The 25,603-nt window shown below is 34.9% G+C and overlaps 1 protein-coding gene across 28 annotated transcripts in view; it reads right to left on the bottom strand.

Annotated features, from left to right (window-relative positions):
- LOC114137983 (neurexin-1a) overlaps positions 1-25,603 on the bottom strand; it is a 259,399-nt gene that overhangs the window by 227,993 nt on the left and 5,803 nt on the right. For 8 of the 28 annotated variants that reach the window (XM_028006859.1, XM_028006862.1, XM_028006881.1 and 5 more), the window contains 4 exons: positions 9,297-9,314; positions 7,850-7,879; positions 7,131-7,142; positions 6,652-6,699 (listed from right to left, as the gene is read on the bottom strand). In XM_028006859.1, coding sequence (XP_027862660.1) covers positions 6,652-6,699; positions 7,131-7,142; positions 7,850-7,879; positions 9,297-9,314 — 108 coding nt within the window. The remainder of the gene's footprint in view (positions 1-6,651; positions 6,700-7,130; positions 7,143-7,849; positions 7,880-9,296; positions 9,315-25,603) is intronic. The other 20 variants (XM_028006870.1, XM_028006872.1, XM_028006883.1 and 17 more) reach the window with 10 other exon arrangements.

Raw genomic sequence — 25,603 nt, 5'->3', positions numbered from 1 at the left:
AGCTACAGTTGACATGGTTCCTTTTAGTGTTTGCGTTTCACTCTGTCCCAAAACAGTGATTTTGATACATTTTCTGTGATTGATTGAATTGTATTTGGTATTATCGTTTTATTTTAGATAGTGATTTTTCTCCAGTTTCTTAATCTCTTAATAAATAGATATATTTTATATTTTTTATTACTGGATGAGATACCTTCATACATTTCGTCATATAAGAATGCACACTCAATGCCTAGATAGATTCACAGACAGACTACAGTATTATCATTGACTTTTAAAAATGTCAATGATAAATTGTTAATCAAGACTGCACATGTATGGAAATAAAATATGTTTAAATCATTTTGGAGTTGTTTTGATATTTAGACAACGTAATGTACCATCTGTACCTGAAAGCAGCATGTGCAGCTGTTGGGAAATCCCCTCTTATCAACAGGGATTTCTTCAAGTTTGATTTTATACAGGTACCCACTTGGGCTAAGGTGGATTTTTCTCCAGTAGCAGTAATCTTTACATTTAGCATGACCTTGTTCCATGTGAGTAACTCAGTTAAGTGGAGCGAGAGCTAAGTGTCTCATTGCTGTTGAAAATTGTGCACACTAACAAAGTTTAGGTTCGAGCCACCTTTCTTTCTCAACTACACCTGCATGAGAAATCTTAATGATCCAAAATGATCCAAATTAGTAAGAGCTGTAAGTGCACTCATTCTAAAGTTATGTTGCACTGCATACTTAGTTATGCACATACAGTAAACCTTTTGCATATGTTCAAGTATAGAACAACACTGTTTTTGTACAGCCAACAGGGCAGTCAATATAAGATGTTTTCTCAACAGACAGTGAGTGAGTGAGAGAATATCTATATTGTCAAAGAGCCTTAGTCAAACTATTTGACCAGAGTTTCTATAACAAATACATTGTGCTGTTCATGGACCACTGAAGAGATATTTAGTTAAAAATGTTCATCATCTTCTCACATTGGTCTTCCAGTGACATTTCACATAGTGAGAGTGTGAATGACCACTTATGTAAAGGTGTTATTAACACTGCATGTGGTCTTATTGAGAAGAAGACTGAATAATCACCTTCTGAAATAATCATGCAGTGCCACCTTCCGCAAAGCACAGCTTGCTTTCATTAATTGTGACCATAATATCTCACATAAAGGTTAGAAAAAGGGCTATGACAAGTTTCATGGGAAGGTACAAAAACATTTGTCACTGACTCAACACACACATCGTGTGGTGTTTTGTCAGATGAATTAACTGTTCAGTCTTGGGGTAATACGAATGAGCTTGACTGTGAGACTTATATTATGTAAAACAGAACTCTAATTTGATGTCCTTTTCTCTCTTTCTAGTTGTCACTGTAGATGCTCTCTCTTGTCTCTCTACCTGTTAAGTTTTCTTTGCTTCATGTCTTCCACTTAAGACATATTTGTGAGCATGAAAAACTATTTTGGAATAAAATTGCAGTACTTGTCAGATGAACTCTAGTCATACAAGTTGAATACATTTATTACAGTTTCTTTATATCTTCCTCTTTATTGGTAATCACAGCATCATCTGTGGTTTTCCATTAATTACTTTATCAACCTGTTAATTGTTATTAATGATTTTGGCCTGATCGGCCCTCCATACTTTTGACTTCACACTGCATCTGCATGTCTTCGTTAGCTACTGCTCATGAAGGCTACTGCCTCACTGACGCTACCTGTTGGAGGTAATGAGAATTTGAGACATCACTGATACCAGCTACAGCTCCAACAATGCTTTTTCTTGTAATGTTTTTCCAACACTCTTCTCATTTCACCTTCATATAAAGATGACATAAAGTTAAATTTACCTTTTAACGAGCCGTCCATGTTTTGATTAGGTTACAAATTATTTTAATTTTGCTAACAAGAGATATTGGGACAGAAGAAGGATGTTGTACGTTAAAAGGAGAAGGGTAGAGCACATCAGGTGTGTAGCAGTTGTGTTTTTTGTTTTAGTTCATGGCTGCAATCCAAACGTCTACATAAATATTGCTGTAATTGTAAATGGGAAATTCATGCATTATTAAAACTGGATTTGTGGGAATCAATTTTATAATGAGCAATGCCCACTATCCCACAGTGGCCCACTATTGACATCAAATATTCAGGTGAGATACAAATCATTTGTAAGCACTGTGGAAATACAGGGACTGACATCAGAAGCTAATGAATGCAAAATTTAAATCTGCTTTCAAATGGCCCTACAGGTTTGTTTGACATGATTTGAATGAGTCTGGATTGCATTTGATTGTTTACAGTTTCAAATCTAAATTACTTGGACTGATGAAATCTACACTAGATCTAGCAACACAGTTTCAGATCTACTGAATCTAAATTGAGTTTTTTTAAACATGGAAAGATTTTAGGACTGCTTTAGAAATAGACAACCATAGATTCCACAATACACGGACCAGTCAAACTTAGACTGGAACATTCTACACTTATCTGTAAAATCTTCCTTCTAGGTTCCAAACATCAAAGAATGGATTGTTCCTTTTCTTTTTGCAGAAGTGTTTCTTGCGAAAATCTCACTGTCACGGTCTACCTTTAAAAACAACTGAAACATATAACTAACAATAAGTAGTTTTGATTTTCAAAATACTAAGTGTTGCTATTCTTAAAATACTTCACCTCTTCAGTTATTGTTACAAACTAAATAAATCTGTGATACATAATTGTACAGTGCTTGTTTTGGGGCAAGTGAGTGGTAAAATCCTACCTGTGAAGGTCTTTCAATGATTTTCACTGACCTGACTCCAGTGTCACATGCTCACTGATCTGTGCTGAATCCCACCATAAGTACTATCCATCACTGTACTATGCTGTAACAAGGTACAAACACAAACACACCTCCTTACAACATAGGTTTCCCCTCAAGGTTAGGGATGCATGTAATGGATTAAATTAAAACTAAATCAAACTGATGTCTTTGGTATCACGTACTTTCAGAATCTGATGTGTTGCTTCATTATCTGCCATTAATATTCTCAATTGTCCTGTTAATTTCCCAGCCTATTTAAACATTAGTGATGGAGGTTTCTCTGAATCATTATCATATTAAAGCTATATAATAGACACATAAAACATGTTATCCATGTGAAAAATGCATCAAATATGACTAAATCCAAACCACAGGCAAAGCTTCATACGTGAGAACATGAGAAATATCCATACCCTGTTAACTCTGATAACAGGGTGAAATTGTGACACTTGATAATTTGACATCCCATTAACCATAACAGCTGATGTATACTGTATCTGGCAGATAACCACCATCTGAAAGCATTTGTGAACTTTTATCAATCTGTGACACTCAGTTAATTAAAACATTGCAAGCGATTTTTGCTGCCGCTACAGAAAGCTAAGTGACTTGATGCAATCTTCTACTGTAAGTATCCTTAGACAGAAACCTTTAAAACTACTATGAAAAATTAACAGAGCTTAATATATTGTTTGATAACTAGGATCAATTGGAATGTATGCATGATTGAATTAAAATGATTTTTTGTAAAGTATCTCAAGATTACATTTGTTGTGAATTGGAGCTAAATGTAAGATTGAACTGAACTGAATTAAAAGACTCTGGTGAATAGCCATTATACAATACAAACAAGCACTGCAAAATGCTTTATAAATATCAAATTAATCTAATAAAATTTAAAATGTTATGCACACAAATATGAACAAATATGATCACCTTTGATGTCCTCTGTGACAAAAATAACAATTTCCATCTTTAGAAGGTGAAAGCAATTACATTAGGAAATCCATTCATTTAGAAATAGCCTCGTAGTACCTGTAAGCCTATCTGTACAGTGTGTAGTTCCTCTTAAGCTGCACATTGCAATGACAGGAATTAAATACCCAAATGATTTATGTGCCAGTGGTATTACAACTTATCCCTCTGCACTCACTGCTATGTGGTGCTGGATTGGAAAAAGGTTTTAGGTAAACAATGTTGGTAAACCAGCTAAAAGCACCAGATACACACAAAAAGCCCATGCTCAAAGGACCAGCCCTCAGAGAGAGGATAAACCAAACCAAGTGGTTAACGTCACAGGAGAATCTCAGCGAGGGCCTACATAAAACACAATATCCTCACAAGCATAAAGGAGACAATGAATACAAACTCTGTCCACACTCCAATTTTACCACTCATTTGGGGATTTGTGTATATGACCAAACAGTGCATTTACAAAGACTGAGAAGGGTTTTTACACTGTAAAACACAAGGGACATCTTACCAAGCCCCAAATTAGAAGCAGTGGGCCGAGTATGGCAGATTTGTGCCTCATCAGCATTATTTGACTCCTTCCCTGCGGCTTTCCTTCTGCCACAGCCAAACTTGGTGTTGATACAGAGCTGTGAACACCTAAGCTTTACAGCACATTATCGGGAGATGATTCAAATGTTACTAATGGACTCCTTAAGCAATGTAGATAATTATCATAAATGACACAAGTGCTGTATCAAACAGTAGGTTACATAATCTGAGCAGGACGGTGCCAGAAATTAGTTTTCCTTGCAAGAACATTTGAGTTGCAGGCATTAACTGCTATTGCTGTAAAATATAGAGTTTCATTCACAGAATATAAATGTAGGACCAGTTTTGACTTGCAAATCAATGACAAATAGTCTACAGGATTTGTCAAACCTTGGAAGAACAGCAAAAAAACTACATTTCAAAAGCCACCCACAGAATTAATTTTCCATTTCCAGACAAAGAAAGAATCACATTTGTCAGACAGTATATCAGAATACCAATTGTCTGCATCAATTTTCTAAACAATAAGCATGAAGACTATAGAACTGAGAGTGACACTTACCTTGGGAGATGTTGCAAATGGATTTCATTCCAGTTTTCACATTTGTGTATTTACATATAATCCCCATACCATAATTATCAAATCTTAGTTGGAGAATGAGCTTAAGGCAAATTACAAAAGCTGTAACTGTGGCTTGTATAAGTACAGCAGTTGAATATATTTCATTCCCCTGAAAAGACAATGTGCATATGTGTGTATGCATGTGGGCAAATATTATGCATGAAGTCTCATTTATTACACAGCTTTAAAACTAATTTATGGCTTTCTCATTCCATATATATGGGCTATATGGGTTTTTGCATGACTTGTTTTGAATTACCAGAAATACGGATCAAACATATGCTTAGGGAGGACCAATAGGAAGAAATTATTATGGTAATATAGCAGAAAGAATAACATATTTACAGAAAAGTGATAAGAAACATTTTTATTTTTAAAGTTTTTCCTGTTGTAGGTCATTTGTGGTTGACAATTGCAGGATTTTTCTTTGTCTATGATGATGACTTTTTGGATAATTTTAATAGAATTATTCAAATAATTTGGAAGCTTCTGATAGGCTAATTCACAACATTAAAGGTAATTTGAGGCACTCTTGCCAATTTATGTTAGACAACACCTCTAATACGCTGCAGCCATGTGTGACATTAGGGAACCTTCGAAAAAGACTAGGCAAGATATCAGGAAAAAAATGTGGACCTCCTCAAGTCTAGTTTATCCTTATGGCTTCAAAATGCCTAGCAATGCCATGTTTATCTTTTCAAACTTTTTCAAAAAGATTACATGCGAGTATGCACAGCATGAGATCAAATCTTGGCCCATTGTACATTTGAGAAAACAGATGGGTTCTATGTCTCAGAGATGAATGAATTAATGTGTATCAATCCCACATCAAATGCAAAAGACTGTAAGAATGCTGGCTAAAACTAGTAAGAGAACAACATCCACAGTGAGAACAAACCTCTATTACAATGGCTGAAAGGTGGCAATTTAGTTACAAAGTGACTTAATGACAACAAAGTCAATGTTTTGGAGAGGATGTCTCAATAATCAAGACTTTAGTTAAATAAAATGTTTGGGTTGAAAAGGTTCATCAGATGGTTGTAGAAGTTTACCCAAAACATTTTAAAAGGCAATTATATTTGCCTAAGCTTCTGAATTTTAATAAAGGTACTGACATTTTGCAAATAGAAATACTGTTGATACCATATGTCCTAAAACAGGAAAACATTACTCTAATGTCAGTGTGGAGGGAAAAATGTCACTTGACAGTGCATGTAGATTTACAGTTTAAGCTAAACATATAAAATTTTACCTTTACTCACACACAGTTTGTGACCACTTGAAAATGTCCCTATTCCTTCGAACTTCGAAAAGATGCAATTGAAAACTTTGCAATCCACAGACAGATGCAGAAACCATACGCTGTGACAAAAATATTTTTCTTCAAATTAAATGTTTCAAAATATTCCTCACACTGGTCAGTTTGAAAACTTACCTGCTTAAATGAAGCTTCACAAGAACATGGTTTTAGAGAACATTTAGTGCAAGAGCAAATATTTAGACTTTATGCTAAAACAAATAGAACATTTAATTTAAAAGCAAAAGCAAGTCAAGGTAATGAAAATTGATTGTTAAATGTCACATTGTCCATTATTAATTAGTTATATGGAAATTGTTATTTTACAATTAGCTTTCCACATGTATTGACAAAACATTACAGCCTCTTAACACAAGTGAACTTGCTAAATCAGAGTTTACTGCAAAAATAACAGAAGAATTTAAATTTTACCTTGTATGCTCAGTAAGGACCTTACAAGCCAAGTCTCCCCTCTCTGCCCTGAGGAGGAGAGTCAAATGGGAAAAATCAGAAGTCCACTTACCCCACAGAGAGAAGAGGTGAGGATCACAGCCAGGATGGGAGGCCCACAACACTATGATCAACCTCAAAACCCATCATTTAAACAAAAGCAGTGTAGTTTCCCCTGGGTGCAAATTGTGCACAAGAACTAGGGCAGCAACTGTGGGGCTTACATTCATATGAGTCTGCATGGCTCTCATGCAATAAAAAGGAAAAAAAGGGTGAAAGCAACACAGCTTGAGCATGTGAATTCAAGCAGCACCTACCTTGAAACCCTCTAATTAATTAGTTGAAAAGCAATTTTTAAAAATCCCAGTCATAGGTCTTTATATATCATTCAACAAGAGCATATAATGCCAGAAAAATTACCACAAAGCTCAGTGAATTGAAATAATTAAAAAGGGTAATACCTTTACTTTTACCTATGAGATTTGATGAAATGTTCCATGAAGAAAGTAGGTTCCAGACAAAGTGGAAGAACAAAGGGAGAGGAGACACCAGTAAGTGTCCTGACAAAATAGGAGGACAGTGGACAGGGGGATAGAGAGGCTTGATGGCTGCAAATTTGTGCAAATACAGGGGGGGGGGGGAATAGGATGCTGCTATGGAAAGTGAAAGCAGAAAGCTACATTGCTGCTCTGCTGTGCCATGGCAATATGCAGAACTGCAAAAATGGAAAAAATGAATACAGAATGGACAATTGTCTCTGCAGATGCTCTCAACATGCATTACCAAAGTGAGGGCAGATGAGGATTAGCTCTAAAAGTGCAGTAAGCTATTTTCACAACACCCAAACAAGGTTATTGCAAGTTGTCCTTCAATACAACTACCCATATGTCACAAAGATATACTAAATTTTAATCATTAAAAAAAACTATATATAAAAGGAAATGTCAAAACTATGTAGAAAACACAAACTTCAAATTAAAGCTAGATCACCTGTGAAAAAAGTCAGATGGAAAAACATCACAAGACAAAAAAATAAAGCCATTGATCAAAAATGGATAGACAGCAGCCCATATCACAAGCTTCAAGCCTGCCCAAGAGTTACTGGCTCACAAATTTCTAAGCACAATAGGAGCAGGAAGAGCAATGGAGGAATGACAGGAAAAAGGAACATAGCCCATACCTTGGTCGCCCATCATCAGGTGTGCCAGACCTTAAAGGAAAATAAGAGTACAGTCAGCAGAGAACAAGGGATCATGGGAAACTGTGTGACACTGACATGCAGACATCTACTTGACAGCAGATGTCTGTTACTTGAGGAGTGTTGGGATAGGGGAAAAACAGGGAAGAGATCAAGTGGAGGACACACAAACAGGGTTAGTCTGATGAGCATTAAGGCAACTCAGAAAGGTTGCAATGCATCATCAGCAACTTACTATGCATTGTTCAGAAAGCTAAAGTCACGCTGACCTATATGCATCATCACAAGTAGGTGAAATTGCTTCCCAAATCATCACTGCCTGGAAAAGTCCTACCGGACCACAAGCAGCTTGGATTCTGTGGCTATTCACTCTTCCTCCAAACTGTGGGACATTAGTTTTCAAAAGAAATGGAAAATGATCTTTCATCCTCTAATTGGACTTTGGACCTCAGAGCAATAGTCTTGTCCTTATTATCCCTTGCCCACAACACCTCTCTCTTTATGATTTAGATGCTGAAATTAATGTTGACAACATTTGTGCTTGCTGCAACATGTTTTGCAGTCAGATGGTATTTTAGGCTTTGTCATTTTAGTCTTAATGATCCTCATACCCAAAACTGCTGAAGAAAAATAAATGAACAAGCACCAATATACATTGAAATCTGCATTTACTTCTTTTAAAGAAGCCTGATGAAAGTATTAAGCTTGGTGTAAAGAATTCATCCATTAATATTTCAATATACATAAATATACAATTTTGCTTGATTCTTTAAAGAGGGTTTTTACTGATTGCTTGCTTCTGTAATCTTTTAGAGTTTTCTGAACTATTGCCATTTTATATATCATTTTATATATCATATATATGGATGAGATAAATTTATAGCAATTGATATATAGAACTAGTTGGAATAAGCACTACATTACACAGTACGATTTACAGGCAATACAGTTAGTGTTGCTTAAATTATCTGGGAAATTTGAAACGTTATCCAGCCTTGACTTTAAAAATAAAAATAAAACAGATACAGACAAAAATGAATCAGGAGATTTTTTGCTGGGTTTTTTTTTGTATTTTATTTTATACATTGACTTCAGAATTTATAATTTCTGAATAGAAATATTGTTTTTATGTTAATGTTGAAGTTAATAAAAGCGTTCCTAAAAACTTTGTTGGAGGCATGAGTATTTCTGAAAATCAACTGACTTATTAATTAATGAATTAATTTTGTTGTCATCGTTAATGGACGTAATTTTCTAATTTTCTATTTCTATCTATTAATAGAAAATAATTAAATGAAAACAAAGTTAAAATATGACAAACCACACTTACCACTCAAGTTACATCGATACCATCACCAAGACAAAACATTCTCTAACATTCATTTGATAGACTTTAGGTGGAATTAGTCCCCAGGATGAAAATACCCACCTTCGGTATTGTTGTCTTCTGGAGGCATAGGCAGGCAAAGAGAGAGAGAGGGAGATATTCATTAAGCAGCATGCAGGCTAGTACTGGCCATTGCATGTTGTCACCATGCAAGGCAATAAACATCACATGCAAGTGACCTATTGCAACATCTCAACAGAAAATACAAATTTATGTTCATCTGCTCTTTATGGTAGCCCCATTTTTGATAACCTAGAAGATAATATAGGAGCAAAACACCTTAATTTTATGTGAATTCACTGGACCATCAGGTATCAAAAACAGCTGTTGCACATGGTACTTAAATAATGAGCTGGAATTAAGTTTTTTAAAATCACTAGATGACTGACTTTTATCAGTTACTTTACATTATTAAGTAAAAAGCAGCTTGTACGAAATCTTTTAGAAAGTGTAAGCTAGTCATAAATTGTAGAGATAAGTTTGGCTGTTGTGTTCGATTTACAGCTTATAAATATAAATGCTACAGAGAGGAGAAACTTAGGCAAAGTTTATTCAGCTGTGTTTTTACGAGAGCATAGAAAATTATTGATTTATTTATTAAGTTTCTATGAAATCGTGTTTCAACTCATTAAATTATGACATCCAATGAAACTATTAATCCCAGTCTATATAGATTTATTTTGATAAATCTAAAATGTTATATTTATTTACTAAATTAAATGTTAAAAAATTTTGAAGTTTTACAAACTAAAGTGCTCTTAGGGACTTAGTAAGCTTATGCCTGTCCTAGAATATTAGACAGCTCTAAAACAGTGTGAGCGCATTTGACTGTTTACAAATAAGCAAAAAGTACATTCTTCCACCTACATCTTAAAACTGGCTTCACATTTAAATAATCAAAGAACCAGTATTGATAACAAAGCATGTGAAGGCAAATGGGAGGAAAGCAACACAACTTGAGACTGGTTCATTCTGATCTGTTGTTTCTCACTCAAAAGCTTTTATTTATGTCACCTTTCTTTTTTTCTTTCTTTACTGCCTCAAAATAATCACCATAAATGTTTTCTTTCTTAGATGACAAGCTGTCTTATTTAATAAAATTCACAGCAAATGAAAATAATATAAACAAATGGAATTGGCTCTATATGTAAAACCTTTGATGTTTCAGAACAGGCAGTGAGATCTTTTGGAGGCGTTTTCAGGAGATTTGGTTACACCATTAAAGGCAAAGAATAGTGAGTGCGTCCAGTTTTACAAAAGATTGGCACTTAAATATCATTGCTTCTATATTAATTTTGGCAATAAGGTGAGTTTTACGGCAGTGAGAAAGTCACTGTGAAATATGTTACTCTGATAAAGAAAATAAACATAAATACATATTGATAAAGTGATGGCAAATAGGTGAGGTACACAACATGCCACCTGAGGGGATATGTATTAATTTTTTTTAAAAATCATGTGAGTTCAAACATGCAAAAATAAGAAAAAGAGAACGCGTAACAGTAAACGTTTATTGCCTCTAAAAAAGGGGAAATATATACTCAAAGAGTAGTTCTTCGTCAGGCTATATATTAGAACCAAATTTACAGAGATATCCGGGTCTGGGTATAAACATGACAAAAACAAGAAAAAAATTGTGTTTTGCATGCAACATCCATTTATAATTACTCAAAATAATAGTTCTTGTGATCGGCCCAGGTTTTAACCATGCCATCAGGATCCCAGTTTTGACCACAATTTAAATTCCTACCTCTCCAAAATGGTTTCTTGCTCCAAGTTAAGCATTTTTTTACTTTGACTCAAAACTTACCATACCTTTTGGTTCCCTTTCCAAGTCAGACACCACACATAAAATTACCAAAGGTTGTGGCAATGTACAAAAGTGATTAAACGTCTACTAATTGGTTAAGATACATGACAACACCAGTTCTGTAAAACTTAACAAAATTCAAGTGTATTCATATTCTATCTAAAGGTGTTGTCTGTATTAATAAAATTTCAAAATTTTCTTGGAAATACAGTATACTGCCTCTCTTGTTGGAAAACAAATGCATATTTAAACAATCAGGCAGAATTTGTTGCATGTGAGAAAGTTAGATGAATAAGACTGTGTGCATATACAGGAAGTATTGAAACTAAAACAGGTCTCTTAGATAAATGAGATACTGCTGTCAAATAAACATGCAAACTGTTTGATCTCTTTTTCCAGTTCAACTATGAAAAGCACGCTGCTGAAATTAAAGGCATTCAGATAAAGCAAGCATGAGACTGGCAGTTGCCAATGACCAAAAAAAGAGGTGAAAAACATTAATAAATAAAAACATTGGATTATGTCAAGACCCAAAGGCACTGAAACATTAGCTACAGCACATACTTTGTCCATTTTTATCAAATGTACCTGTAATGTTAGATGTGAGACATATTTAAGCTACATATTTTTAGTTCTGTGAGTGGCCTGTGTGGGAATGTTTTAAAAGTTTAGATGATTTTTATACACCAGTGGGATTAGCATGATATTACACTGATTCCCTTCCTTTTATCAGCTTAAATCTTAAATTAGAAGCTATTAATTATTGATCCTATCTAATTATAGCTTTGGAGACATACAATATTTATGTCCTCCATATTAAATCAGATCAGAGAACATTATCTTAGCATGATTCTTAACCTCCATAGGATAAAATGAATGTGATTAGTTACCAAAAGTGAAACCACTGAAAATAACTTTCTTGGTGTGATTAGGAAAATGCAACTATTTTTTGTTATTTGTGTTCAGTATGTTTAACACAAAACAGATTTTATTGGTAAATATATTTCTATGGAATCTATTGACATAAATTTTACTTCGGATTCATTTATAAGAATTATCACAAATTAGATCAATTTTGTGCAACAAGATAAGGAGAATACACACTTGACATGCTCATAGAATTTTGCAGAATCTTTCTTTCTCCAAATATGTTTGCAATGACATCCAAAGAATTCAGTAAGCATCTCACTTGACCAGACTATTTTTTCCAGATTCAGAAGTTTAGTAATACACCTGGAAACATTGCTATCAGTATAAATAGCACAAGATGCTTCTTGTGTGATATCTTAGTACTGAGAAACATTTTCAAAGTTCAGCAGCTGGGGTTAATTGATTTGCAGAGGGAAAAGATTGTTTTTTAAATACTATTACATTTTAGCGATCCTATTTTTTAAGTATTTTTCTTCTGTCTTACATTCATTAACAAATAAACTATGCGTATGAAACACGAGTTGTTACTGACATGGCATGAATTTCATATCAATAGCCCCTTTAGACATTTACTTATTAAGAAAAATTATTAACATATTTTTGCTCCTTTGCACTTATTTTCCCTACTGCATTTTATGAGATGAAATTCAAACAACCTCTAGGGGCCACATAGAACGAGGTTTCATTTGGTGATTTTAAGAGCGAAAGAAGCTTTTCCCTAATAGCAGTATCACATCACAGGATCCATTAAAGCAAGTCACCATCACTCATCTCTATCTTTCTTTCACACAGGCACACACTCCTACACAAGCCAATGCACTTCCATTTTTTTCACAAATGTACCCAGCTGGTTACATTTTAATCCACAGTTGTAAATCCATTTAATCCCCTTCACAAAGTGATCCTAGTGCTATTGTGCTGGTAACTCTACACCAAAATGCACTCAACTGTCTATCAAACAATCTGTGTCTCTGATAGTCTTACGCTGTTATGTTATGCACACAGAGCAGTCTGCGGTTCAAGGAATATAATTACAATACTAACTTAATGCCTCACTGAATGAAACATCTGGTGTACAATTTCTCCAAGAAAAACACACAGAGACACACAGGTGGGAAAATTAATCTATAAATTGATTTTCTTTTTTGCTTTGCCTCATCCAGACATAATTCTGGCAAAACACAATCTTGACCCCCCTGACTGTGAGCCCTCAACCGTGACAACTGTTCAAAGCCAAAGTGACAGGACATACAGTAGACAAAAAAAGAAAAGAAAAAAAAAACTGGACATGCTTAGTCCACTACGATACATCATTCAAGCTACCCTCAAAATGCCATCGCCACACACAAACAGATGCAAGTCTGTCTTGTGTGTCTGAATGTATCTGGCTGAAGAGATGTAGGAAGGAGAGTCCTGTTGACATTTTAAATAAAGAAGCATGCGTGATATTCACGAGACACCACACACAGCTATAGATACAATTCCTTTTTCTCTGCTGTCTGACAATGTTGTAAGATCTTTTCTAGTTGAATAAACCTACTGTTAATGCCATAAGCACTGATGAGCTGGTGAATTTGTCTTCTCTTGCACTGGAATTACACTCATATTTTCTGAATCATTTATTTTGGGTAGCAAAGAAAACAAACAGAAGAAACTATTCTAAACAACATTTAATCCAAACTAAAAGCAGAGATAGCTCCTGCAATGGCGTTTAACTATATCTTAACAACACCCAATTGCTTCCTAAATGGTCCAAATATTGAAAATAGTCTAACACAAACTTCACAGTCCAAGCAGTAGTAATAGAATTCCATCAATAATTTTCTAAAACTGAGTTATACAGAATATTACATCCAAAGTGAATAGTGCTCTAATCAATGGTGATGTCACAATTCATTCTCATATAGGACTAAACTCTACTATTTCTAAATTTTCTAATAATAATGGTAATATTCTAACAGTGGACAGAGCAACATAGTTAATTGTTTGATAACCAAAGAATTGCGACATCTAACGAAGTTGGTCCATTCCACAAAATCCACATGAAAATCGTAAATGAATAAATGCAGAAACAAAACTGAAAGTCTTTAATGTTGAAATTAAAATATCACTATTGGTTTAAAAAATGCTTCTTTGTAAATGCAGGCAATGGTTTCGTTTATAATGAACAGTTGAAATTTGCTCCCAGGTGTTAAGAAATTAAAATAGGTTATAAATAATCAATTTAATAGAAAAATCCTCAGAACGGTCAGATATTGGCTTACAGTTGGCTTGAGATTAAAGAAGAGACAGATTCACAACTTAGCTAGGTAAAAGTTAAATGTTCTTTCTTAAGGTTTTACAAATATTCTACATTTTATATGTGATATTTTATTTAAATGTTTGTGGAATTATAGAAATGTAAAAAATAAATAAATATTTATTTATTTTTTACATTGCAAAAAAATGCAAAAAAAGTGAGTTTTCACAAGAATAGCACAAGTTTCAGCATGTGGATTTCATTAGTAAATAATTACAATGATTGTACATTTGTATGTTACAACACAATCCAATTTCTTTCAACTGAAATTTTAATTTAAACAGTGGTAGCAGATGTTTTGATAGAAAATCTGAAAGACCAGTGCAGGAACTACTAAGCATCAATTGGTTGTTAAATTACAACTTGGACAAACTTGGACAAAATCAAGAATAATGAGTGGGTGCTCATCTCTTTATACCACTAACCTAATGCATCTGCAAAGGGGAGTTCATAGCAATGAACAGCTCACCATTGCTCAATTATGTAATTGAAGCAACAGAAAAAAGGGTAAGAGAGGAAGTGCATGCATTGGCTAAGTGACCAGCCATTCTGATAGAAACTGATAGCGACCACAGCTGTGGATAATTATACTCTCACTAATTTCAACTCCACTTCTAATTATTCAGTCACTGCTGGAGCTTTTACGCCTTCAGACCATTTCTGTCTTTGAATGAGCTTTTTAGAAAAATCTTCCCAGTGGTAATGGCCTTGCCAAACAGGACAGTGTCCAAAAGGAAAATTCAAGAATTTAAAAATGAACAATTTGTCAATCAATAGTGATAGCAAAACTCAGTTACAGGAAGCTACCAGAAGGCAAGCACTACACAAAGAAGAGACAAGAAAGTAAATGTGTTTTGGAATGATCATAGTTTGTCTGTGTTTGTCTATTTTAATTTAAAAGAGAATTATTTTTTTGAGAAGTTGAAGATCAAAGCACAAAGAAACAAACAGTTGAAAAAATATTTTGTCCCAGGATTTAAGGGAAAGTACGCGTCTGAAGGACGGGAATGTTGCACAGTTCCTGCTACTCCAATAGAGGATGACATGAGCCTGAAGAAAATATCAGCACAGAAATTTTCACATAACAAAATGCTATCTTTTACTTGATTTAGCTTTTTTTTTTACTTTTGTTAGTGCAAAATATCAATCAAGTTTACATAGTGTTGGACTTCAGCTGTTGACTGCATGTACATTAGTTTCTTTAACCATCCAAGATCTGCAGCATTAACTTGAACTGACGTTTTTAGGGCAAAACATGCTCTTGTTCTGATGAGAAAACTATCTGTGGACTGACAGAGTTTGCGTAGTGTGACATTCACTGTCCTCAGAAAAACATTTTAAACAGCAACATTATTCTGTTGCACTCAAATCCTCACAAGCAAAACACAGTTGATTATGTACAGAAAAGTGAAACTTCTACATCCACTGCATGGCTCACTGACATAAAGAATGGCTATTCTGCTGACAGAACTTTAGGAGAAAAAAAAAAAAAAGAGTGCTGATACCTGTGCGCATGAACGTAATAATGCTGGTGTGAGACAGAAGAAATTACCACATTTCTCTAAATGCTGTCCAAATATCACAAGAGGACTTTGATATCACTATTGTCTTGAGTGCCCATTGCGGTTTGTACTAATGTTCAAGTTTGGTGTTACGGAACGTGGTTACTCCAATCTAACCTCAAGCTTCATTCTATGCTGCTTGCCCACGCTTTTGTTCTCATAGACTTTTCTACATATTTCTCACTTGCAGGAAAGAAAATTAAATACAAACTCAAACACAACTGAAAGGGAAGAACTATAAAATTGCCCTTTACGGTGCACAGATACACCTTTATCCTCTTTAGCAATGGGTCGATATTAAAAGAGAGCTTTTATATAAAACCTTAAAAAAGCAAGAAATGTTTTAGTATGTGTTCAATCTATTCATTTACATTGCATTACACATTTCATGTTTAAATAACTGATGTTATTTGTACTCAAATAACATCAATGATTGTGATTTAATTACTCTTATTATTCAGCTACTAACAGGCTCTCAGGACAGATGGTGTGTGGACATTGTATTCCAATCCAGATATCTCCAAAGAGACAGACCCGTTAGAGAGGATTGTGTGAGCAGATGTGCTCTCCATTCTTTTACATCTTACGTATGGGTTGGAGTGATCCAACAGGATAATCAGAGCAGCTTATACAGAATTTCTAATAACCTTAATCCCAGGATTGACAATATCTAGGATAGTATTACCATTGTGGAGTCAATCTCTTTTGTGACGGGTATTAGCAGTGAAAGATGGCATTAAGAAATCAATGCAAGTGGAAAGTTTGTAAGTGTAGGCTCAGCATATTTCCAACTTGTTACAAAGTGTAGAATGGTGGCTATTTAAGCCAGTATATGTATAGGACTTCCTTAAGAAAATGAGTTCCCACTTCTCATACTGTTGACGTCTAACAAATCCCTATCTGAATAGTGGCTCTTGAGCTTAACCTAAAAAAATACAGCAATAAGGCATACTGAGCATTAACGCAACTAAGCTCTAAGCACTGTTACCATTAATCCACATCTTCACCCATTATACATAAAAAAACACATGTGAAAATAAAAATACATCATGTGTTAATGAATTAACAGTGTCATTTGAAGCGAAGCAAAACTGAATTTAGATTTCATTTTCAGAAAAAATAAACAAGAAGGATGGTGTGATTCTCCTTCAGGGTAAACACCCTCAACATGTTAGCCACTGCTTTGTAGATGTCAAAAGTAGCTTAACATGTCTGATGTTATTCAGTAACAGAATTACAAAGTCTGTAAACATGACTGTAACAAAAATGTTTCTGAAAACTATTTGTTTTTACTTGGTTTGGGCATCATTTCTTTGAAATTATTCATGTGCTCTTATGACTTGTTTTGGAATTTGGAATTAATCTACCAAGCAAATGTGGTAATATTGGAAATGGAAATATTGTTACAAATAAAATAACATATATGTTTTTAGTATAACCAAATAATTAAAGAAGATATGTCTAATTCTCTCAGATCCTGCATAACATTGCAATGGTTGAGAAAATAAGGCTCGTTTTCCTGAAAGTGTCATATGCCGGGAAAAAATACTTGTAATGTGTTTACGAATGTATTGCCACATTTGATCTTTTTGAAATATTGGCAGACTACAACTGCAAATGTAATTTTAGTTTATGTTTTGTGATAAACCAACATAAATGGGGTCATAATTCTAATATTTAAAAGTTCATTTATTTCAGTAACTCAATTCACCAAGTGAAACACATTACATAGGTTACTTGCACACAGGTGGATGTGTTCTGGCCTATTTCTGTTAACTCAGCTAATTTTTGGTTCACAGCTAATGAAAACACATTTAATTTGGGGGAATTTAAAATATTATACCAGATTTAGAAAAAGAAAAAAAAAAACATTATTTTCAAAGTTTACTTTTAAATGAAAAACAAGATTATTTGAAGTCCATATTCCAATTTCTTGAATATGTAGTCAAAAAGTATATCCACTTACTTTTCAAAAATGTTTGCAAATAATTTGAAAAAACATTATTGTAGCCCTTTTTACTGTTTTGATTTTATATAATATCCACGGCAAACAACTACGTTCAAAGGTCTCCTTGTTGATAAACAGACTTCATTCTCAGGACTATGGCATGGTTTACTTGTAGAGTTTACTAGTTGAATAATTGAGTGAAAGGATAAGAAGTTCTATTTGCAGTTTGAAACATGCCATGCAGGAGGATTAGCCAACCTATGAAAAAAGTGCTAAACTCAGATGAAACCAAAATTTAACTTTTGGGCCTTATAACACTATGTGCAGCAAAGTAGAACAGAACAGGATAGAATAAGAGGATGTATGTTACATATGTTATATATTAAAAATTGACATTTTTGTTCCTTGTCACAAAAAGGAATTTTGTGTTGGTTCATCACAAAAGACCAACACACTTTTGCTTTATCTTAGATAAAGCAAAAGTGAGAAATTAAGATCTAAGATAAAGCAAAAAAAAAAGCTTCAGATTGTTGAGTTCAGTATTTTTCTGTGTCTGACTGAGACAGAGGTGTTATTGTCTGCCAGAAATAATGTTTTAAAAAGTTGTCAAAAGGGTGTTAAAGAAATTTAGAAATTCCCTTTGATAATCAGTTGTTTATTTGTAACAAAATGAAAATCCTCCGAGAAAATTCCTCCAATTATTTCATTCTATAATGTGTTTATTGACGCGAAGATAAAAGTATACTGTTAATCTACTTTTTCTGAGTAAAGCTGCAGAAGGTCCATCTTTCAGATATACAGTGGAATCACATGGTTTGTAAAAATGACTGGCATACTTGAAACAGGAGCATTCATTCACATTAATAATTCATCTTCTTCCCCACAATACCTCAGTAGTTAAATTCATATGTGAACAAGGGCAAAGCTACTGAATACTAATTTGTTAAATCAAGTATTCTTGTAGAGCTGTACTTATAAATGAACTCAAATCTAGAAGAGAACTCAGAAAGCACCACTCACTGCTAAAACCCAATGCTCCATGTTAATTTTTCTAAAGAAAATGATCATGAATGATAATCAAGAGTTCTGTTACTCACTTCTCCTTGTCTAGCTTGCCAGGAATCTAGAAATGCCTTAGACAAAATTTTGTTTTTCTGAAGTAGATAATTATTTATTTGTGTGTGTATGTCTATGTACATATACACACATTATAGATGTGTATATGTGCATAGACAGACATGATCAGCTGCAATATATTGGCCACAGACTGGTAGAGTACCACAATAAAGGCTATGGTGTGTTTTTCAGGCCACCATATTCCCCTGATGCCAATCCGGCAGCATCAGATGGCATCTGTGGGAAGGTTACCAAACCCACAATGTTCCCATCGCCAAACCCAAAGGGTGCTAGGATCTATATCTAACATTGACAACATCCTAGTATCAGATACCCCAGGATACTCTCAGAAGTTCTGTCAGACCAGGATTGCTTTGGTATAAAAACAAAATTTTGGGTAGGACAGGCATAATTTATCTTTGTATAAACAGCTAAAATAGGTAATCAAATAAATAACATAAAACTTAGCTAGCTAATAATACTTTTCATTACATTATTTCTTCAGTGTATTTTGGCATTTAAATCTACTTGGCATAAAATATCAATTGTTGGTAAAATGAATAAAGCTAAAGTGAAACAAACAAAAACGTAGCTTTAGTAAAACTACTTTGATGTTGAGAAAAATTAAATCAAATAAATAATATGCCAAGTAGTCTCACTCTTTTCAAAGGCAGGGCCGCTCAATCATTACTGAAACACCTATCAGCATTTGTTAGCTACACAATTTCCAGCTTGCTTTTCTTATGAAGGATGTAGGCATTTCGGTAGAAGACCAGAATGAGGGTTACTTTTAGTATCTTGACTGTGTTCCTCTGGACTGAACTCAGGGGACACACTATTGCTTTGATGACCAGTAACAACACTTTGATCCATATGATTTGTCTTACCAACCTTATTTAAATGATGAGGAGGTGTTTTAGTTTTCATATTTTTTTCAAGTCTCTCAATACTGCAGACCTCATAATTCTACTTACTTTATTCTGGAACATTAACTGGACATTTTATTTTTGGGGGCTGTCTTCGTCATGTTATTTAAAAACTGCCAATTTAACTAAGTAAAATACAATATCTTTGTATGAGTGCATAATATAGATGAGTCCACCTTTAAAGTAAAAGTTGAGAGATAATCAATTGGTGTCCAATTTTGTTTTTTATTCTCAGAAAGTCATGTTAAAACTTTTTAATAGTTATGGAATAAAATAAATTTGCAAGAAAGACACCATGAATAGCTTCCACAAAAGGTACCAATGAAATGCAAAAACACTTGCTATGTATGATACAGGAGGCATCTCGTAATTAATCCTGATAGACAAAAAGCACTGACAATAACACCTCTAATTTCTTGTGATGTTGCTAAACTAAAATTGACTGATTTGCATAGAGCATTAATTAGAAATTATACAATTAACATATCTCACATTCTATTAGGTCTCAAATAGTACCTTTTTTTTTCGACTATAACCATCCTACTATAATTCGTTCCAGAATATAGGTCACATCAGACAGCTAATGTGTCATGAAGAGGAAAAGCACATAAGTTGCACTGAACTTTAAGTCGCATTTGTTTAGAAATTGACAAAACTGAGGGGGACCTTGTCTATATTAATAATATGTACGCAGCGGAGCGGTGACGCATTGAGTGTAAGTTCAGGGTGATAGAGAGACGGTTGCATGACATGAAGCTAAAACACCAAGACGACCTGACAGCAAAGTCATTTATATTCATCTCCTCAGCAATGGATGTGTTAAGCACAATTGTCAGGCTTCTGAAAAGTATGTATAGTATATTCCTAAGCACTCAATTCTTGGTTGAGCCTCCTCTTGCATGACTTACTGCATCAATGTGCTGTGACTTAGAGGCCATTAGCTTGTGGCATAGGCCTGTAAACACCTAAATTTATGACCAACGTCATTTAAAAAAACTAATTCAAAGAAAACTCGTTTTTGTCTTTGTGGGCTGCGCATAAGTAGAATTATGTTCATATCCCTTTACTGTGCGATTGTGAGCGTGAGTGGGAATAAAAATAGCAATAGGTGTTTTGTTCCATATAACACAGTAGGAGTGTAACCGGTAAACTTTTTATGGATGCAAACTCTTCTATAAACTCACCTGTTTGGAATTGTATTTGAAACTTAATCAATTACAAATTTATTGATGGAACCTGACTTAATGTTGTGTTTTGATTGTTGATTCTATGTTGCATTGTGTTTCTGTGTTTGATATGATGTAAAGCACTTTGAAATGCCTTGCTGCTGAAATGTGCTATACAAATAAAATTTGATTGATTGATTGATTTAAGCTGCTGTGCTACCTTTACAGTCTGTAGTCATGTGACTCCAACCCATTAAGTCTGTAGCAAGAAGTGAGAGACAGTGAGGTTGAGAAAATAGAGGAAATTTTAAATGTTGGAGTGGCGGTGACAGAGTTAGTCAAGTAGGAAGAGGAGCAGCTCACAGTAATATAAAGTGGGGGTAGTGTTATCATCCATTTATTGTTATTGAAATGAACTGCTCATCATATCATGATATTGATTTTGGCCATATCACCTGAAATCAATATTGCCCTATTGTGGCATAGTAATGGGTCCGGCAACACCAATGCATGGAGCTCATTGGGCGAAACCCCATGTATCGCTACAAGAAAGTCACATAGCTGACACAGTAACTGTTTCGGACACGGACGAGCCAAACTTTGTTTATAAGGAAGCATATCTGTTAATGGGATGCATCTGCCAAAGTAATCTCTGATTTTTTGCAGTTCCAAATAGATGAATCCTATGAGATATTGGGACAACCAAAAGATTATCTGTCCAAACCTTTTCCACCTTTCCTTACAATTTCTTTGCACTCCGGCTTCATCTGTGCTTTGTACAGCTGGAGAAGTTGTATCAATAAAGCGTAACAGACTCAATTTCCAAACGTTGGAAAACTTAACTTGACTAACAATATCAACAATGTTTTAAATTTAAATGAAGCAATACAATATATAATACAATGGCTTAAAGGTCATCAAATCAGTGTCAACAAGGTTGCCTGTAGGGATTTTTAAAGTCCAGCAGGTATCTGTCATGTGTGAGGTGGTGAGGCAGAGGCAGCGGACCCAGGTATGATGAATGATGAAGATTTAATGAAGAAAACCAGGCAAAACTACGAACAGCAGGCACAAGGAAACACTGACGACAAAGAAGCTAACATTGACGACGACAACTAGACTCGACATTGACGAGGACCCGACGAGGAACAAAGAACACAGGTGGAGTTAAATACACGGGAGGGTAATCACAGACGAGACACACCTGGGAACAATCAAGGGGAGGACAGGACAACGAAGAGACTTAACGACACAGAAAACTCTAAATAAACAAGGAAAAACACAGATCATGACAGTATCAGTATTAAGTGACACAGTAGCAACACAATACCAATACGGTTTGGTAATGTGTCAAAACACTTAATGATGCCTCATCACTATTGCGGCACAGCATAAAGGTAATGGAAGCCCAGACTGAGTTAAGAGCTGCCTTCAGGTCATCTGCCTTGTTGGATGAGGTGTCTCTCATCTTAATGTTGACAACAGAATGTTCTATGAGGTTAAAAGTCAAGGGAGTCTCCTGACCAGTCAAGAACAGGAACACCAGAGTCATAGAACCAGCTTTTAGAACCTTTGGCAGTGTAGACAGGTGCCAAGTCCTGCTGGAATATAAAATCAGCATCTCCATACAACGTGTCAGCAGAGGGGAGCATGAAGTGCTCTAGAATTTCCTTATAGACTGTGATCTTCATTAAACACAGTGAACCAACACCAGCAGATGACATGACATTGATTACCTTCACTGTGAAAATTTCACACTGGACTTCAAGCAATGTTGATTCTGATTCTCCACTCTTCCTCAAGGTCCTGGGATCTTGATTTCTAAATGCAGAATTTACTTTCATCTGAAGACAAAACGCTGGACCATTGCACTATTCCTTTTCTGTTTAACCCAGGTAAGACACCTCTAACATCTTTGGTTCAGGAGTGGCTTGACACGGGGAATACAACATTTGTAGCCCATGTCTAGTATTCATCTGTGTAGTGGCTCTTCTTGAATGAATTACATTTGACTATCCTCTCAAAACTGTGGTTCTCCCTGTTACTGGTGCACCTTCCCTACCACACTTCTTTCGTCCAGTCAATTTTCTGTTAATACACTTGGATACAGAACTCTGAACAACCAGCTCCTTCAGCAATGACCTTTTGTGGCTTACCCTCCTTGTGAAGGGTATCAATGACTGATTATGAATCCTACTAACCTGTAAGACCATTTAATGGCTCAGGAAACCTTTACAGGTGTTTTGAGTCAATTAGATGAGTAGGGTGTGAGCCTAGGAGGATCTTTTATCACAGAATTCTAATTGGCGGAGGCAATGAATTTTGGATTTTCATTATCGCTGAGCCATAATTATCAAAATTACAAGAAACAAAAGCCTGAAATATATAACTGTATATTTGATGATTCTAAATAATGTTTCATTTTCTGAGATGACTGGCAAGAAAAACTGCACTTTTAATGTTTTGAGATGTACCAGTATACTGTCTCCAGATTATGCAAATAACTAAATGCTATCTGGTGATATGCTTAAAAATAAATAATAGAAAAGGGCAAATAAAATAAAGTAATGTCCAGAATTAAGTCTGCCCTACTTTCTCACTTCTACTGATTTATGGTTGAACAATGCATGATGAAGTAAACATGGTTCCATTTTATAACGATAAAATATGCATTTATCCAATGCATCTGTTATTTCTCTAATGAGAAACAAAAGGTCACATTCAAGAGAACTTTTTTGATTGAACGGTGCATTTAAATAATTGTTTCAACCAATTGTGGGGATTTGTGTATGTGTATGCTTGTGTCTGACATCATGTAATGTCCATGCTTGCAGTTGGATGGGAAGAAGTTGACAAATCTGGTGGCAAATCCCATAATCCTTTCATCTGATCAAAGTAACAAAACAGTTTATAAAATATCCAATCGACAAATAAGTTTAAAATTCAATATACTCCTAAACCAAATCCTTGCTTAGTCACCAGCTAGATTTGGAGAAGTTGAAAGAACAGCTTTGCCGTCTTATTTTGAAATACATATCTCTTTCACTTCTAAATGCTTGATGCTAACATGGATGAGATTGTTTATTTGAGAGGTTGCCAGCAAACAAAGACATAGTTTCAGTCCCAATTATCCAAATCCCAATTTGACTATTTTTTGTTGCTTTTTTTTTTTTAAATATAGGTCCATCTTATGTAAAAGAACTGCTTGCTATATTCCCAACAAAATACTTTTTTTCTCACACTGCAGGGCTATTGGTTCTAAAAGTAAAAAGGGAGGCAGATATTTCAATGCTCCAATTCACCTGTGAAACAGCTTTAGTCTTGGAGGCAAATGTCTACCTTAAAGGCTGTGGCTAAAACTTTTTTTTAGTGAGGTTACTTCCAAGTTTCGCTGTTTAGCTGTGACATATTTCTGCAGATAGCTATAAGTTGAGCTTTTGCTGCCAATAACTTCATGCTCTCTCACTAGACCCGGCATTTCTGTGTTTAGCCATGTCTCTCTCTTTAGCTATGCATGTTCCTGTCTCCTATAGATTTTACTACTGGCTCAGAGTTTCTTTGTTTAACTTTCATTCCTATGACGCCACTAAAATAACTACTGCTGCCATTAAGTACTAAAAAATGTTACTGAACTGACAGGTTGGGCAGGGACAGCATTAAGGTTCATGGCGACTATGGTCATCTTGTTGCTGGTAACTTCATAATGGGCAACCTCGAGCAAAGGCAGGTTGTATCATCTTTTAGAGGTTACATAGGTGTTGATACTGGGTAAGAGAGGCAAACACAGCTGCAGTGCAACAATTTAGGTCACAACAATTGTTAATAGTCCGGGCACAGTCCAGGCCTAAATCCAAATGAACATCTGTAACACAACTTGAAAAGTGATGCTCAGAGACACGCTATCAAGCCAATGAGTCAGGTTAAGTATCTAACAAGTCAAGCTAGAAGAGAGTTAACTCTTCTATGTCAAATTCCAAAAGGTTAGAAAACATTTCACGACATACTGGTGAGAAATAAAATAGGGTGAGAAAGAAAGTTACTTTTCCTTCCACTCTTGCTCTAACTCCCTTGTTCTTTCACAAGTGTAAATAATATGCAAACACTGTTTACTTTTTATTTTGACTTGTGCATTATTGCAATTATGTACTATATTGTGTTTTGGAAATTTCAGGAGTCCCTCTGTACTTACAGTCCAACTCTCTTGCTACTTGTAAAAGTGCTCTTTCTTACAGATTTATAGGGTTGGTGTGTTTTATAATTATTTTATGAATCCGCGTCAACAGCCACAGGCAACAATTTTTTAATCAAAAAAGTTGAAGGTCCTCTTCTATACAGCCCTGCTCTGCTCCATAAAGCAAAGTTAACAAGTAACAAGTGTAAATTGGTTTTGGGTCATGCTTAGTGGATGTGAAGTGTTCCGTCTCCTTGGAAAAACACCTTTTAATAAGGGTGCATTTATTATTTTGTCAAAACTGTTAGTACAAACCAATCAGGGCCACACAATTTCTCTTGAAACTCCTACAGCACCAACGCTTTCTAAAGTGCTACAAAAAGGGAGCAATTTCTAATTATGTAAGAGAATAATCTTTTAT

The sequence above is a fragment of the Xiphophorus couchianus genome, chromosome 22, assembly GCF_001444195.1.
Source record: "Xiphophorus couchianus chromosome 22, X_couchianus-1.0, whole genome shotgun sequence".
In the NCBI taxonomy this organism is placed as follows: domain Eukaryota; kingdom Metazoa; phylum Chordata; class Actinopteri; order Cyprinodontiformes; family Poeciliidae; genus Xiphophorus; species Xiphophorus couchianus.
This window is presented reverse-complemented; position numbering and strand designations above follow the sequence as displayed.